General features: G+C 47.7%; 1 protein-coding gene across 3 annotated transcripts in view; it reads right to left on the reverse strand.

The window, feature by feature from the left end:
• The window catches only part of GFRA3 (GDNF family receptor alpha 3), a 40778-nt gene that overhangs the window by 13916 nt on the left and 10220 nt on the right, over positions 1-16642 (reverse strand). The window contains exons 3-8 of one of the 3 annotated variants that reach the window (XM_081230904.1): positions 14218-14310; positions 12580-12892; positions 11012-11115; positions 10708-10842; positions 10210-10298; positions 4078-4611 (exon numbers count right to left, since the gene is read on the reverse strand). In XM_081230904.1, the coding sequence (XP_081087030.1) occupies positions 4534-4611; positions 10210-10298; positions 10708-10842; positions 11012-11115; positions 12580-12892; positions 14218-14310 (812 nt within the window). In that variant the 3' untranslated portion in view covers positions 4078-4533. Of the gene's footprint in view, positions 1-4077; positions 4612-9170; positions 9996-10209; positions 10299-10707; positions 10843-11011; positions 11116-12579; positions 12893-14217; positions 14311-16642 lie in introns of those variants that run through there. The other 2 variants (XM_081230903.1, XM_081230905.1) reach the window with 2 other exon arrangements.

Consider the following 16642-nt stretch of genomic DNA (forward strand, 5'->3'; position numbering starts at 1 on the left):
CCTTGTGACTAAAGTCAGTGGGAGGGGGCCTGGCGAGGAGCCAGCCACCGTGCCCCCAGCCTCCCCAGGGTCAGGCCACGCAACTCGCCTGAGAGGCCATCCCGCATCCCACGCCCGGCCTCGCCCCACCACTCGCAGGGGCTCCAGGCGGCGTAGGCCCTTCCCAGCAAGGCACCGCGTCCCTCGCGGGGCCGCCCAACCTAGGCGCATCAGCTCCCGCGCTCGGCGGCCCCGCGTCCCGGGCAGCCGCTGACAGTGCACTAATGCGTATCGAATTTTTGTTGAATTCGGCCTGCGGCCCGCGCAGAGAGCGTGGCAGCAGCGCTGCCAGAGCCTCTTAATTCCTTTTGCTTCGATCCCGCCGTTAATGACATAACCTTCTCCTCTAATTAACTGACAACTGCATTAGGCGGCGCGCCTCCTCCGCACGCCGCCTGCGGCTTCCCCACCGCGGAGCCCGCGCCGCGGCAGAACCCGCGCCGGGTTCCACTCGAACTAAACGGAGAGACCTGCTATGGGGGTGGGAGGTGGGGGGGGGATAGTGTTTCAGGATAGGACGCCCCTGCCGCCCTTATCACTCAAAAACGTGTGCTGTTGTTTATGTTGTTGTTTACTGTGTGCTAACATTGGGCCACGCACTTAACATGCTTTAGCCTACTGATTCGCTACCACGACCCAGGAAGCAGATAAATTGGGGTTCGCATGTGAAGGAACATAGGCGATAACCAAGGATTGTAGCAAGCGATTGAGGGAGGCAGGACTCTCACCCCTCCTACCCAAGCTTGTGCCCTTAACTCCTAGGCTACCTACCCTCCAACATGTAATTTAGACTACACTAAATATGAAATATAGTAAATATGAAGTGCTGAGCAGACTAGCTGACACATAACAAGCACTCAATCAATTCTGGTGGCAGGATAGCTTATTGAAATGCTAATTTCCGTCTATCCTCTTCTGCCTCCCCTCTCCTTGTTGGCCATTTCAATCAAGTGGTCCCGGCAGCCGAGGAAGCAGAGGCAGCTGCCTGTGGTCTCTTGCCAAACACAGGGGACCCAAACTTTGTACTCCGTATAATTTACAAAGGGTTTCTCCTCCCTCTCCCTCATTCAGGCACATGCACATTATATGCTGGAACCAGAGCAGGACTTAACTTCAGTTTCATTTGTAAAACAGAAGTGTTACCTTTAGCTCTAAGATACATTTTCCAAGCCCTACTACCTGCAAGCATGATATACTAGGGGTTTTGTGGCAATGGTATTCATCTGGGCAGGACCTGTTCACATGCATTACAGATTACTGAAATGATCCGGCTGTCATTCACTGTTCTCTCTTCACCTTGGTTTCTGTGCCTTTATTTTCATTTTGTTGTATTGTGTATTTGTATAAGCCACCTGAAATCTCTTCTGGGCTGAAGGAGAATATGAAAAAAATACAATTAAAAATTAAACAGATGGTACTTCCCTGGTGGCGCAGTGGTTAAGAATCGCCTGCCAATGCAGGGCACACGGGTTCAAGCCCTGGTCCAGGAAGATCCCACACGCAGAGCAGCTAAGCCCATGAGCCACAACTGCTGAGCCTGCGCTCTAGAGCCCATGCTCCGCAACAAGACAGGCCACTGCAATGAGAAGCCCGCGCACTGCAACAAAGTGTAGCCCCCCTCGCCACAACTAGAGAAAGCCCACGTGCAGCAAAGAAGACCCAATGCAGCCAAAAATAAATAAATAAATTTAAAAAAATTAAACAGATGAAGTAGCAATGCAAGTGTCTGGCCAATATTCATTAAGTTGAATTGGCATTTGAAAGTGAGGAAACTGAGGCTGGGAGAGGTTCACAGAATTGTTCCAGCATGGCAACAAGAGAAACGTCTCTGTCCATGCTTCATCTAGCACCTCCTCTCTTTCCTTCTACTTGCTGGGAGTCACCTTCCCACCTCAAGCTCCTGAGATCTCATACTGCCCACTTCCTGCAGGAGAAAACTGGATTTAACAAGTCCCTGACACCCAACACTGAAGTAAATATTAGATCAGTATATCCCCAGACAGCCATTTCTTCTCCCTCTCTGACAAACCTACCAGACAGCTTTTTGGCAATAGGGCCCATGATTTTTTTAGATCAAGAGACTGAAGCTTGGGCTTCCCTGGTGGCGCAGTGGTTGAGAGTCCACCTGCCGATGCAGGGGACACGGGTTCGTGCCCCGGTCTGGGAAGATTCCGCATGCCACAGAGCGGCTGGGCCTGTAAGCCATGGCCGCTGAGCCTGCACATCTGGAGCCTGTGCTCTACAATGGGAGAGGCCACAACAGTGAGAGGCCCACGTAGGGCAAAAAAAAAGAAAAAGAAAAAAAGAGAGACTGAAGCTTGGCAAGATTAAGCAATTTGCTTGAATTCATCCAGCTGATAAATAGTTTTGCTGAGATGCAAAGGCTGAATCCACTTTCCATTGTGCTCTTTTCACTACAACATGCTTCCATTGGACAGCTAGAGAGCTGTGTTTCCTAAGACACTCCTGACATGTAATTCCTGAAGAATTAAGTGTATTTGATTTGGCCTAAGAGGGGGTTCATTTCTGGGCTCCTTCACCACATCTCCCTCTCTTCTCCTGTGTGAGGGAGGGGAGTGGAGGGTAGGCAACCAGCCTGAATTAGATGGTCTCTTTCAGAAGACACAAGGAGGCTTTGTGATGGAGGCTCTTAAAGGGCACAGGCAGACTCTGCCTGGGGCAAAGTTGGGGAATGAGGCGAGTCTCTTAAATGCCAGGCCCACCACCACTGAGAGGGAGCCATGAGACATGGAGAAATGAGATTGCCTCTCTTCTGATATCCCACAATATAATACGCTCATCTCTCAGGCTTTCCTCCCTTCCTAAGAAACACTTCTATGCCCATTTCTATCTGTTGAGCTTCTCTTTGTCCCTTGAGGTTTCTACTCAAACACTGCCTCCTCCATGAAGCCCCCCACAATGAATTAACTGCCTCTTCCTCAGGAGTCTCACAGACCCTAGATCACATGCACTTTCACAACAAGCACAAATCCTGCTTCAAAAACACTTGCCAGTGATTAGCTGTGTGACCTTGGGCAATAATTCATTTCTGGACATCTGTTTCTCCATCTGTAAAATGGGGATAATAGTGTATGCCCTCAGAGGGCCATGAGGAAGTTTAAATTGGATTACTTACACATGTGAGACAAAGAAAAAATATTAACTATATATATTTATGGTGTAAATCTCTCCTCTGAGGATCATGTTGAGAGAAGAGATTCTGTGGTGATGGCTGCTTTGTGTATACAATACAGGGAGACAGATGGGGAAAGAGGATTTCAAGTTTTGCTGTGTACTTTTTTCAAAAGACTGTGCAATAGTTATTTAAAATTTTTTTTCAAATATTATGGATGCCAGATGATACCATGAGGAGACAAGCCCATGAGGCAACTCAGCTTTAAAAAGGATACACATGCAAAGCTCTCAGTGCAATGTTCGACACATATCAAGTACTCAAAAAATGATGTCTCTATTATTTGTTTGTCTATCTCCACCACAAAACTTGTCTTCATTTCTATGTCAACCTACTGCCTGTCATACCCAGTCCACAGCAGGTGCAGCAGGAAGTCTCCACGGGAACCCCAAAGCCAACCAAAGTCTGGGAAGACTGGACTCTTGGAACGAACGCCCTGACACTTCAGTTGACCACAGCAACTGGTAAATCAGCATGGGGGCGGGGAGGGAGGGAGCAGCTATTTGCTGGTATCCCTCTGTGGGGGATAGGCTATCCCTTCCTGCTTGTCACTGTTCCAGGCCAGACACAGACTCACTTCATCCTCTCACCCACACACTGATCTCTGCACCCAGGGACGTCACTAAGGGGTCCAGAGGCCACAGAGCTCCCCATGGCCAGGGACGCCAAGCATGCCAAGCCAGAATTCTGCACACCAGTTTCCCAGGACTCCTGCCTGATCCATAGGGCCTGGCTTTCACAATAGTAGCTCTGCAGTTGGGTGTGTCCCCAGAGGAGAACCCTCCCCCTGGACAGTGTGGTAGGGAGTTGAGTGACAGGAAGACCTGACAACACCTCCCCTCAAAGAACTTCAGTCACAGCAGACTACTTGTCATCCTCCCAGCACTCCCTGCCCTTTCTAGTCTGCATTTGCCCACTCTGACTTTTGGGGTGCCCTTCCCCCAATTTCTGCCTGATAAACCCTACTCATGCCAGGTCCAGTCCAAATACCTTCTCTTCAGGGCTTCCCTGGTGGCAGAGTGGTTGAGAGTCCGCCTGCCGATGCAGGGGACACGGGTTCGTGCCCCGGTCCGGGAAGATCCCACATGCTGCAGAGCGGCTGGGCCTGTGAGCCGTGGCCGCTGGGCCTGCGCGTCCGGAGCCTGCGCATCCGGAGCCTGTGCTCCGCAACGGAGAGGCCACAACAGTGAGAAGCCCACATACCACAAAAACAAAATACAAACAAACAAAAAAACAAATACCTTCTCTTCTAGGAAGTCATGCTTGTAGCTTAAAAGAGCTCTCTGACCCCACACTCCTCATCACGGCCTCTGTTGAAATTTAGGTAGTGGCGTCTCACCCCAACACTGGACAGACGTGATGTGGATCAAAGGTTGCTCCTGGGAGTCAGGGAGATTGAGGTTTGATTCCTAGATCAGCCACTTGTTAGCCCTGTAACCTTGGACATGCTGCTTAGCTTTGCTATATCCCCTTGTAAACAAGGAAAATAAAAGAGGATACTTCTGAAAAGTAAATGAGACAATGCTCTTTAAGCCATTAGCCTGGTGCTTGGCACACATTAAACTCTTAATAAATGTTAGTTATTATTATTGTCTCCTCCACCCCCACAACTCCCACAGTATGTCAGATAAGCCCTGACCAGCTCAGCACCTGAGGGTGGAATTTTATTGGACCAAGTCTCCCATGTGAACAGGCATCCTCCTGAGAGAAGCAAAGATGCTGAAAAGAGACTGGAATTTCTGAGAACCCAAGATTCCATGAGAGGAAATGAGAGTGAGAGCCTATGACTGTTGGTAAGATGGGCTATAGAGGCAAAGATGGAGGGTTATCAGCCAAGGAAGTGGCAGTGCTTTTGTTGGGGAGAACAAACCTTTTCTTCTACCCTCTTAGGGTCAGTAACTGGAGGCCTGTGAATTAAGCTAACAAAAAACATATTAACAGGAGATAAGGCACAATTTTTATTAATATTTACCTGCATGGGAGTTTACAGAAAAGAAGTGAAACTCATATAGGACTTGGGGTTAGACTAGGGGCCTTGTATACCCTTTTAACAAAGGCTGGAGGGTTTGGGCCCCAAGGAACAATAAATTGTGCAGAAGTGACTAGGAAATATATGGGGGAAACTAATGGAAGATAAGGGCTATTTTAGTAAGGTCTGTCTATGCAAACTTATCTTGGTGTTGACTCCTCATCTTCATTTATGCCCCTTCAGGCACGTAAGGCGAGGGCACAGAACTCTCCCTGTTGGTTCTTAATTGCCTTCAGGTAAAAATAATCCTTATGCCAAAGTGGCATATTTTGGAGTGGCATATTCTGATCCCCTTCACTTTGCCTTACTCTTCAACTGCTGGGACCAGAAATCTAGCAAGCCCCACAGCAGCAAAGCCTCCTTCTGCAGCCATAAAGAACCTCCATCTAGCTCTCAGGATGGTTCTCAGACCCAAAGGAGCCACAACAGGGCCTATGTTCCTACATTCCTATCCCTGAGGGCATCCAAGAAGGAAGCTCAGAGAAGACACTCCTAGACCAGGAAGGAAGCCACAAAAGAAGCAAAGCTGGGCTTCCCTGGTGGCGCAGTGGTTGAGAGTCCACCTGCCGATGCAGGGGACACGGGTTCATGCCCCGGTCTGGGAAGATCCCACATGCCGTGGAGCGGCTGGGCCCGTGAGCCATGGCCGCTGAGCCTGCGCGTCCGGAGCCTGTGCTCCGCAACGGGAGAGACCACAACAGTGAGAGGCCCACATACCGCAAAAAAAAAAAAAGAAGCAAAGCTGGACCTTGGGTGATTAAGATCTACCTTAATTCCCTGCCAAGAGTCTATGCTCTTGGAGTCCTGCTGAGATACACTGCCTTCTCTGAGAACTGCCCTCCACTAACAGGCCTGGGGCCCTGTAATTACTTTAGTAGCATGTGGATCTATGTTTCTTTTACCCAGCTGATAAGCCTGGGATGGACCCTTAACCCAGGAAAGCACAGACAATCAGATTTTCCATGAATTTGGAATTGGGATGGGAGGTCATTCAGTTGAAAATGCTGGCCCTGGAAGGTCATGCAAAGGAAGTAGGTCTATAGAGAGAATGAAGTAGATGGCCCAAGATGTCTAGGCCTTCAACAGACGGGGCTCAAGACTGGTTCCTGACTTTCCAGTCCTATCCCCAGCAAGGCCCAGCTGAACGTCCTGGGATTCAGCTGCATGACATTCCCTTTTTACTATGTAATTTCAACGTTTCTGTTACTTGCAGCCAAAAGACCCTTGACTAAGACACTGACTGTCTCTGATTCCATGCCTGGTCCAAGGTCCCTCAGAGCCTGAGCTACAGACCCAGAGCTCTGGTTTCCATCCTGGAGTTCAGAGCTTGAATAGTGAGTCTCCCAGAAGCAGCCCCACCCAGAATTCAGCCCACAGTTGGAGGCAGAGCCAGCACCATCACTCACCACTGTTCCAGGGCAGGGAGCAGAATACATAGTCCCCACAGATCCCCTCCCAGAAGTAATAATAGTAATAGCTGCCATTTATTGATTGTTCATCCTGTATCAGGCACTATGTTAAGTGTTGTAATTATTTCCAGTCTTCAACAACCCTGATTGTTTTAAATATTTTTACTGTTATCTAATGTAAATATATGTGGAGATCAAAATGAGCATACATTCCTCATGCTTATAAGCTTTTATAGAAATAAGAAGCCAAAAAAATTACCAACCAAAGCCATTTAAATTGATATAAACATCAGTTGATAATGCTAATTTGTTTTTTTGACTGAAATTAAATTGCTGATGTTGTATTTATTAAAAACAAAGGCAAAACAAAAACTGCAACCCTTTAAGTACTCCTACTGGGATCCCTACTGGAGATGAGGAAATGGTGGCTCAGAGGGACAAAGAATATTTGCCAAGGTCAAACAGCTGAGTGTTAAAATCAACCAGGATAACTGAAAAGTCCCAAGTGCCTAAAGCTGAGGTCTATCTGCCAAAGTCCTGGGCTGCCCCTTCACCAAAATGGTAGCTCATGAATGCGCAGGGACAGACCTTGAAAAATACAGCCTGGAACAGAGCATTGCTAAGGTTTGTTGAATGAATACATGATTGAATGGGTGAATTGGAAGATAGTTGTTTAAAAGACAGTCTGCTCCAACCCGGCCATGCAGAGACCTGTAATTCAGCGCTCTCTGCTTATCACTGCTGCCAGCAGCCCTTCCCACCTCATTACCCAGAAACTAGTCTAATGGCATTAACCATCCCGGCCAGCCAGGATACCATTAAAAGCTTCAGTCCAGCCCCTGTGTGCCCCCACCCCGAGCCTTGGCTCTGGGCCCTAGGCTGGGAGAGTGGTCTGGTTGTTTACCAGGAATTTGGACCTTCTTCAGAGAAAAGCACAGATGACCTATTAGTCTAATTCAAGCACTTAGCAAGGAATGACTGTACCATTCACCCCCCCCCCAGCCCCAGGATAATGGAGCCAAAGCAAATGGAGGGGCCTTGACGATTCAGAGATCTTCCTGGGAGGGGAGGAAGGGGAAGGTCCACCCAGTGCTGCACTGAAGTTTGCAGGACAGCAGGTTGGCTGGGCACTTCCTGGGGCAGGGTGGGGTATGTGGATACAAGAATGTTTAGGGGGTGCTTTCCCTACTCTACCCACCACTCAGGCAGCTCTTCGGCACATGCTACCCCCAGTCACCTCCTCACTGCCTTAAAACTTGGCTCAGAGAAAAACAGGAAGAAAACCAAGTACCCATCAATACAGAACTGGTTAAATAAACTATGTATGTAGGAATATGCATTCATACAAGTCCATGTTATGCAGCTGATAAAAAGGACGATGTATTCTGAGCTCTACTCATGGATGTTGAAAAGTGTCTGTGACTTACACTTTGATAAGCAGTCTCTGACCTCACATATATAAAATTATACATACCCATAGTTTCTCATGTGCACAGATGTACAGGGAGTAGTTTAGAAGAAGTTTGAGAATGGGATTTTAAAGATTTTAATTTTCTTCTTTATAACTATCTGTATTGTCCAAATTCTCTACAAAAACCATATGCTGTAACTGCTAACTTTTTTGAGTTCTATTTATCAGGCACAATGCTTTCACATGGATTATCTCATTCCTTGTGAGGTAGGTGCTATACCTTTTCATGTTACAGATGTAGATAGTGAGCCCCAAAGAGGTTAAGCCCAAGGTCACGTAGCTAGTGAAGAATTAAATGAATTATGAATGTATTTGCACACAGTAGGGGCACAGTAGTACTTGGCACACAGTAGGGGCTCAGTAAATGAGGGTTATTACAATTATTGTACAGTACTCATCACACTGCACTGTTCTTATTGACTGTCTTGTTAGTTCCCCTGCTCTGATGTGTAAAAGGCTTGAAAATAGGATCTGCAAATAGGATTACCTTGGAATCTCCCACACCCAGCACAGTGTCTTGGAGAGTCAGTACTTATCAGATGCTTTTAGAAAGAGTGAGTGAATGAATTAACAGACAAATTTCCACAGCCCTATAAATATATTTTCCCAACTACTTTGCATGGGTAACTGTTTCCTTATCCCAACTGGATTGCACATGAGTTCAAGAACCAGTCTCTCCTTTCCTCTGGCCCCCATTATGGTATGGAGCAGACTGATAACACAAGCAGGTGCTCAAATGCTGTGGTTGACTATGGACCCTCCCCCCTCAGCTGCTGTGGCAGATCCCAGGCAGCATGCTCAAAATGGCTGGAGCTGGAACAGGTACCTGGTCCACAGCCTCACATAAGTTATTTTTCTTCCAACTCCATGTCAAGTACACAGAGAGGCTGAGAGACTTGCCTGGGGGTCACATAGCATCTGGTGGCAGGGTTGCTGTGTCTCCTAGATCACCTGGCCTGTGCTCTTGTGTCTGTAACACCCCTAGTTCTATATAAATTCACAGTATGAGACAATGGGAAAAGAGAAAAGTTTTAAGTTAAAATGTTTAATCATGATCCAAGAGGCTAAGGGGACTTTGGGACAGTAGCAGGAAGAAAGCAAGGGCCATATGCTCCAGCTCGTGATGCTCAAATGTTCTGTAGGATCCCCGGGCAGGCAGTAGGTTCCCATTCCCCATTCAGAGGAGGAGACAAGGGGCCAAGAGTCTTGCTCCAGCTTTCCTCACCATGAGGAATGTCTTTCTAGGTTGCTTCAGAACACCCAGCCCTGCCTACCTGGAGAATGCAAGAGAGTGTTACTGATTTGTTAGAGCCTGGGTGATGCCGGTGGGCAGAAGAAAGGGGTAAGGAGAGAGCCTGGTAGAGCTGGACATCACCAGAAGATATGGCTAAAGTCCTAAGGAGGGGCAGCCTGAGTCAGAAGTAAAGGGAATGACTCTGGTGGTCCAGTGGTTAGAACTCCGAGCTTTCACTGCCAAGGGCCTAGTTCAATCCCTGGTCAGGGAACTAAGATCCCAAAAGCCGAGCGGCACGGCCAACAACAACAACAACAACAACAAAACAAAAAAAGAAGTGAAGGGAATGAGAACTAGGCTAGTCAGCTTCTACTGTGGCCTAATCTGGAGTCGACTGGAGGTGTGGGGTGACGTCAGGGTTTCCATGTTATGTACCGAACCTCCTTCCTGTGCTGTCCTTTCCTCACCCCTTGCAGGCTGCAGGTCAGCTGGGTGTGGTAGAGGGGAAGAGGGCCCCCAGGGAAGTCCAGCTACCAGAGGCTCAGAAGCAGAATCAAGGTAAGTATACAGGAGAAAAGAGAGGGCACCCAGGGCTGTGGCCTCAGAGCAGGGTTTTTGTTCTGTGGAAAAAATAAAATGGAGTCAGCTCCACCCTTTTCACCACCTTAGCCTCAGTCAAGGCCTGTCCTCCTCCCCTGAGGTGTCTGCTAGAGGTCTAAAGTATTCATGACCACAAGGAGTTCACCCCCCCCATCCAATCTCTTGCTTGCTTTGTCTGGGTTTCCCCCAGCTGGTCCAGTAAAGGTAGGAGGGGTGTAACAGAGGAGGCCCTACCTGGCGTTCCATCATGGAAAAGGTAGAGGCTGTCCAGTCCTGGGAGAAGAGTTGGCTATGAAAACGCATCTTAGCTGCAATGGCCTCCACTGAGGAGAGGAGAGAAGGAAGACTGAAAGCAGGCAGATGTTGGAGATCTCTCAGGCTCCCAAAGAAGGAAAGGGAATGTCTCAGGGACCCTGGGATATGCAAGGGTGGGTGGGTGGCAGCTGGGAATGGGATATTATCTCATTCTGCTTGCTATTCCTTGAGCTGAAGAGTGTCCCTAGGGCCCAGGCAAGTGAAGAGGCAGCTTGGCCAGGGATGGGGGTGGGTCACTTATAGAATGGGAGAAGGCAGAAAGGCCCAGGTTGGGGAGATGTAAGCCTATGCTGAGGAGGGGGCTGCTCCATCTGCAGGAGATGGATGGAACCAGTGGACCACAGAGCTGACCCTTTGCCTCTCCCTGGGTCAAGCTGAGCCAGCCACAGGGGCTGGGAGCAGGTGGAGAGCACTCACTGAGGCAGGGGTTTCGGGAGAAGGACTCTTCCAGCCTCTCACACTCCTCCTGCAGATTGCCACTGCCTCGGCAGGTGCAGCTTAAGGCAACACTGGCATTGACATTGCTGACAAAGTTGGGAGTCATGGCAGTCCCTATGGGGTGAAAAGAGGATTGTCAGTGCCTAAGCCAACCCTACCTTCAGCTCCCATCCTCTCCCACCTGTCTCAGGACCACTCCATGGGGGTTCAGTCTCCAGAGCATTTTCACCCTCCCCCAGGCTGGCCAACCTGCAGGCTTCCTAAACATGCCCCCCAGCCTCACCAATCAGCCCCATGTATGCTCGCAGACATTTGGACTTCTCTGTTGCACAGGTCCCTAGGATGTCCATGGGATGGCAGTGGGTCTGAAAATCCGCCAGGCGCGATCTGGAAGAAGGGAAATTTTAAGAGTCCCTATTGATGGTCTGGCCTGCAGCCTTCACCTTGCCACAGTGTCACCTTGCTGCCCCTTTAGTTGAGATGCCCATCTTCATGCCAAATCTGCCTCAGCCTTTTTCAGAGCCTGGCCCATGGCTTCCTCCTCAGTGAAGCCTGCTCCTGTCACAATTAAATGCACCATCACCCCAGCCTCCACAGCATATCACTCTGAATTTGGGCTCCACAATCCCTAATTATGAGATCTCAGGCAGTTTCTTTAGCCTCAATTTCCTTGACAGTAAATAGAGATGAAAATAACACTACCTTGTGGATTTTTGTGAGGATGAAGTAAGAGAATACATGTATAGCATTTAACACAGTGCCTGGTATACAGTGAGTGTTCAGTAAATGTTAGATATTATTATTTTTAACACTCATCCTACAATAGGTAAAGCTGGTTATCTTCAGGGGATGGAATTATGAGTATATTTTTGTGTGTATATTTGTGCACTTTTCCTTACATTTTGCCTTGTGTTAGATTGGTGGTTTACATATCTGTCATCCCCACTCAGCTGCAAACTCCTTGAAGGAAGGGACAGTATCTTAGTCATCTAGCCCAGCACTTATTATGTAACAGTAATAGTAATATTGGGTTGGCCAAAAAGTTCGTTCGGTCTTTTCCATTAAAAACCCAAACGAACTTTTTGGCCAACCCATAGCTCCCAGCATAATAACAGGCAGCGTAACAGAGCCTCTAGGAGCACAGGCTCTAGGCCAGACTTCCTATGAAGGAAATCCAAACCTCATTAACAAACCTGACTTACTACCTAGGTGGATTTGAGCAAGTTATTTAAACTTTCTCTGCTGTGGTTTCTTCATTTGTAAACTGAGGATGATAAAAAAAAATAGTAATAATAGCAACTATCTTATAGGGTCCTTGTGAAGCTTAGATAAATTAATAGATGTTAAGTACTTAAAATAGTACTTAGCCCATAATAAGTAAGTACTCAGTAAGTGTTAGTATTATGATTTTTGAGAGCTCCATGTAATATCTTACAGAAGAGGAAGTGGGACTCAGAGAGGCAAAGTAACTCGCCCAAGGTTATACAGAGAAGTAAGTGGTAGAACCAGGTTGCAAAACAAGGTTGGTGTCTGATTTTGTTTACCTGGCGAGAAAAAAGACTGGAAGGAAATGCTCCCCAAATTATGGTAGATTACCTCCAGGTGACAGGTTTTGAGTGATATTTTACCAGTTTTATATTTCCTAAAGTTTTTATACTCTCTATATAATTTTATTTTATTATATTTTATTTTTTTATAAAAGAGTTTCAGAAAGTATCCAGGGTAGCTACATGGTAAAGTCAGTTCATGGTGCCTTGCGGGGGGGAGAGTGGTTCAGGCCCAGCCCTGCCCAGGAAGGAGGCGTCAAAGGAGTGGTGTCCACCCTGCCCGCCCGCACCCAGCACCCGGCACCTGCACAGCGGGTCGGACACGCATATGTGCCACAGCTCCAGGCAGTTGGGGGCCTCCGATGGCAGTGAGCAGCTGGGGGCGATGGTGTTGCGCCGGCGCTGCCCGCAACCCAGGTCGGTGGGTGCGCACGGGCACAGCAGCAGGCCCTGAGCGTGGGGCTCCGACGCCTTCTCGAAGAAGGAGCGCAGCTGCCTTTGGCAAGTGTGGCGCTGGCAGCGGGACCTGGAGCACGCCTCCCCATACGCTTTGCGCAGCCGGTCACACTTGTCATTAACAGTGCACATCATGGCGAACTTGAGGCAGAGGTCCGAGTCTGGGGGGAGAGGGGCACCAAGTCAGCAGTCCTCTCTGCAGACGTGCAGCCCAGCCTCCCCAGGAATCCCGGCAACCCTCTGATTTCACAAGGACGGTAGTGGGAAGGCACTCCTGTCAGGGAGGACTGCCCCAAATAAGGCCTTTCCCTCTACCCACAAACAGTATCAGGTATTCGCGAGCCTCTCCCATCCTGCTCCTCTGTTTGTCTAGGTTTAAAAAAAAAAAAAGCCATATACATCTAACCAAACCCTTTCCTCAGTCCTATGCAATGAGTGAGATCCCATCGTGGAAATTGTAACCAAGAGGCCCTACAACATTCTAAAGTACTTTCTGGGGAATTCCCTGGCAGTCCAGTGGTTAGGGCTCCCCACTTTCACTTCTGAGGGGTTGCATCCCTGGTAGAGGAGCTAGGATCCTGCAATCCTCCTGGCGCAGAAAAGTACTTTCTGGATTGTCCACAGCAGATGCAACCAAATTCTATTTAGGATTTTGGTTCTGCATCTGTCTATTCTGCCCATAGACATTGATTGATGCATTTCATTGATTGATGCATGCATAAAACCCCCCATACTCTGAGTCTTGGGAAATTATGGTGATATTTCTATTAACAGAATATTCCAGCAGTCAGAACAATGGAGTAACTGGAATAGGTTATTCCCAGATTCCCTGTAACCTAGAGTTTGTAATACATAAACCTCTATGCTTTTCTCTCAAAATTCTAATACACAGTACTGACTGTACAACAAAGCTCACATCTTTCTCAAAAAGAGAGTGCATGTGTGTGTTCCTTTCCAATTAACACAACAGCCTCACTTTCCTGAAAAACATGCATCATAGTCCTTGCCAGACAGATGGCTCCCCACCCTGAGTCACCCCTGAGGAGTCACGCTCTCTCTCACCATTTCCCCTGCCCAACACCTCACCCATCCCATTAGAATGGCTGAAAACAAGCAATTTCCTAGTCTTCAGGGACAAAAAGCTACTTTCCTGGCTGCCTCGAATTAGGGTAAATACTCCATTTCAGCACTTTTTTTTCTGGGACTGCTGCCACTCCCACCAAAGCCTTTGTAGAGATCCACCTTTTGGAACCAGGGAGCTCTAATGGGCTCTCTTGGAATATCTCCCTAATAACTATTGCTCTGTGTTGACTCGTGAGACTAGATCATGCGGCATAGCTCAGACTCTCACCCTGAGAGTGCTTCTTTAGTTACCTGGCAAGCTAGAACTCTCCCCCTTCATTCTCCCAGCTTGTGTTCTCCACCAGCCACCCTTCCCTCAGGGTCCAGGCCCTCCCATACCCCAGCCCCAGCTTGCCTTCCACACCTGGTTTGAGCATGTTCAGTTTGCTGAGATTCATTTTCCAGGGTTTTCTGGTCACTGTGTCTTCATAGGGAGAGACATCCAGCTTATAGTCACCTAGAGACAAAGGTAGGGAGCACCAGAATCCTGAGGATGGGGCTGGGCGTGGGAGCAGGAGGGGTTGAGGCTGCTGGAGAAAAAGAAAAGGCATAGTCTCTACCTAAATAACTGCATGCTGGGCAGAGGAGAGAAAAAGAACAGGGCCATAAAGGTATAGGCTAGGCTTGACAAATAAACTGGGTTTAATGATAAGAATAATAAAGCTACTGTTTGTGGAGCACACTGTACTGGGCACTATGGTGCAAGTGGAAAAAAATATATATATATATACATACAATTTCACTTAGTCTTCATAGAAGTCTTTGGGTAGGTAAAAGGAAACTGAGGATAAGAGAGGTTAATTCACTTGCTCAAGTTCACATAAGCTAGTAAATGGAGCCAGGATTTGAAACCTGGATTACCTGACTTCAGAGTCTCTGCTCCTAACTACTACAAGTATCGCCTGTGGGCACATAAGCAGGCAAGGGGACTCTGTCTTGTTTTCTCTTGCTATTGGAGAAGGGGCAGTGGTGGACTCTGTTCCAGCCTGACCACTTGGCTATGGAGATTCATTGCATGCTGAGGTCATGCAAATGAGACTAGATCTGGAACTGAACCTGACTGAGAAAAGCAGAGAAGGGAGAGAAATGATCTGAAAGGAAACACATCTCTTTCAAACACCCCATGGGGCTGTGGGCTCCTTAAGACCTTATAAAATCACTAGGTCTTACAAAATCACTGCACACACAACATTGTTAACCAACTATGCTTCAGTTAAAAAAACAAGATGACTGCATAGCTCATACACATGGTAGGTGCTCAATAAATGTTGAAGACAGAGGTGAGCTTGCAGGGATGTCACCCAATAGGCCTTTGTGAATATGTCTTTAGGTGGGAAGGGATATAGATGATATCAAGCAAACAGGAAAGGATGGTTTGGATGCTTGGGAAGACCTGGGAGCTCCCAAGGGAAAAGAGGGGGAGACAAGAGGATTCAGGGAGAAGTCTCAGTGGAAGTTCTAAAAGAGAAGTGATTTGGATGAGGAGTGGAAATCAGGGAACAAGGAGAGTTTGTTTCCAATTGCTTGCTGTGGGAGGATAATACAACCTCACCTGTTGCCTTGTGACTTTTAGGCCCCCTATGAGAGGACTGTACTTTCCCACGCTACTGTAAGTCTTGGCCATGTGACTTGCTTTGGCCTGTGGATTGTGAGTTAAAGAGGCATAATCACCTCTAAGTTTCAAGAACTAACATGTGGTGCTGCTTGGCTCTTTTCCATCTACCATCCTGGATCCTCAAATGAAGAAGACAAGTGGAGTAAAGACAAAGCCAACTCATGGGACTTCCCTGGTGGTGCAGTGGTTAAGAATCCTCCTGCCAATGCAGGGGACACGGGTTCGATTCCTGGTCCAGGAAGGTCCCAAGTGCCGTGGAGCAACTAAGCCTGTGCGCCACAACTACTGAGCCTGTGCTCTAGAGCCCGCGAGCCACAACCACTGAAGCCCGCATGCCTAGAGACCGTGCTCCGCAACAAGAGAAGCCAGAGCAATGAGAAGCCTGCACACCGCAACGAAGACCCAACGCAGCCCTAGATAAATAAATAAATAACAAAATTGTCCTCCAAAGCCAACTCATGGAAGCCCACAGCAGATGTGTAACATGAACAAAAGATATATTTTTGTTGGTGAAAGCCAGAGATTTGGGGTTGGTTGCATAATTTAGCAAATTCTTATTAAAAATGTAATTGGTCATATAATGGAATCTAAAAAAATAAAATGGTTCTGATGTGCCTAGGGGCAGGACAGGAATAAAGACGCAGACATAGAGAGTGGACTTGAGGACACGGGGAGGAGGAAGGGTAATCTGTGATGCAGTGAGAGAGTAGCATTGACATATATACACCACCAAATGTAAAATAGCTAGCTAGTGGGAAGCAGCTGCATAGCACAGGGAGATCAGCTGGGTGCTTTGTGACCACCTAGAGGGTTGGGACAGGGAGGGTGGGAGGGAGACGCAAGAGGGAGGGGATATGGGGATATATGTATACATACAGCTGATTCACTTTGTTATACAGCAGAAACTAACATAACATTGTAAAGCAATTATACTCCAATAAAGATGTTAAAAAATGTAATTGGTATCTAGAAATGGAGTGCTGAAGTAACAAAAAAAGATCTAAAATAAGTGGTATTGGCTTTGGGACTAGGTAGTGGGTGGTGAATAAGCTGTTACTGGGGGCTGGGAAGATGGCAGCCCTCATTATGCAGTGGCAAAGCATTTGGTAAAATCGTTGCCTGCAATAACGTGGAAGGAAGATGATGTACTGAGTAAGCTTGTGCTTTAAGGGGA

This window comes from Mesoplodon bidens, assembly GCF_964165515.1.
Source record: "Mesoplodon bidens genome assembly, chromosome: 4".
In the NCBI taxonomy this organism is placed as follows: domain Eukaryota; kingdom Metazoa; phylum Chordata; class Mammalia; order Artiodactyla; family Ziphiidae; genus Mesoplodon; species Mesoplodon bidens.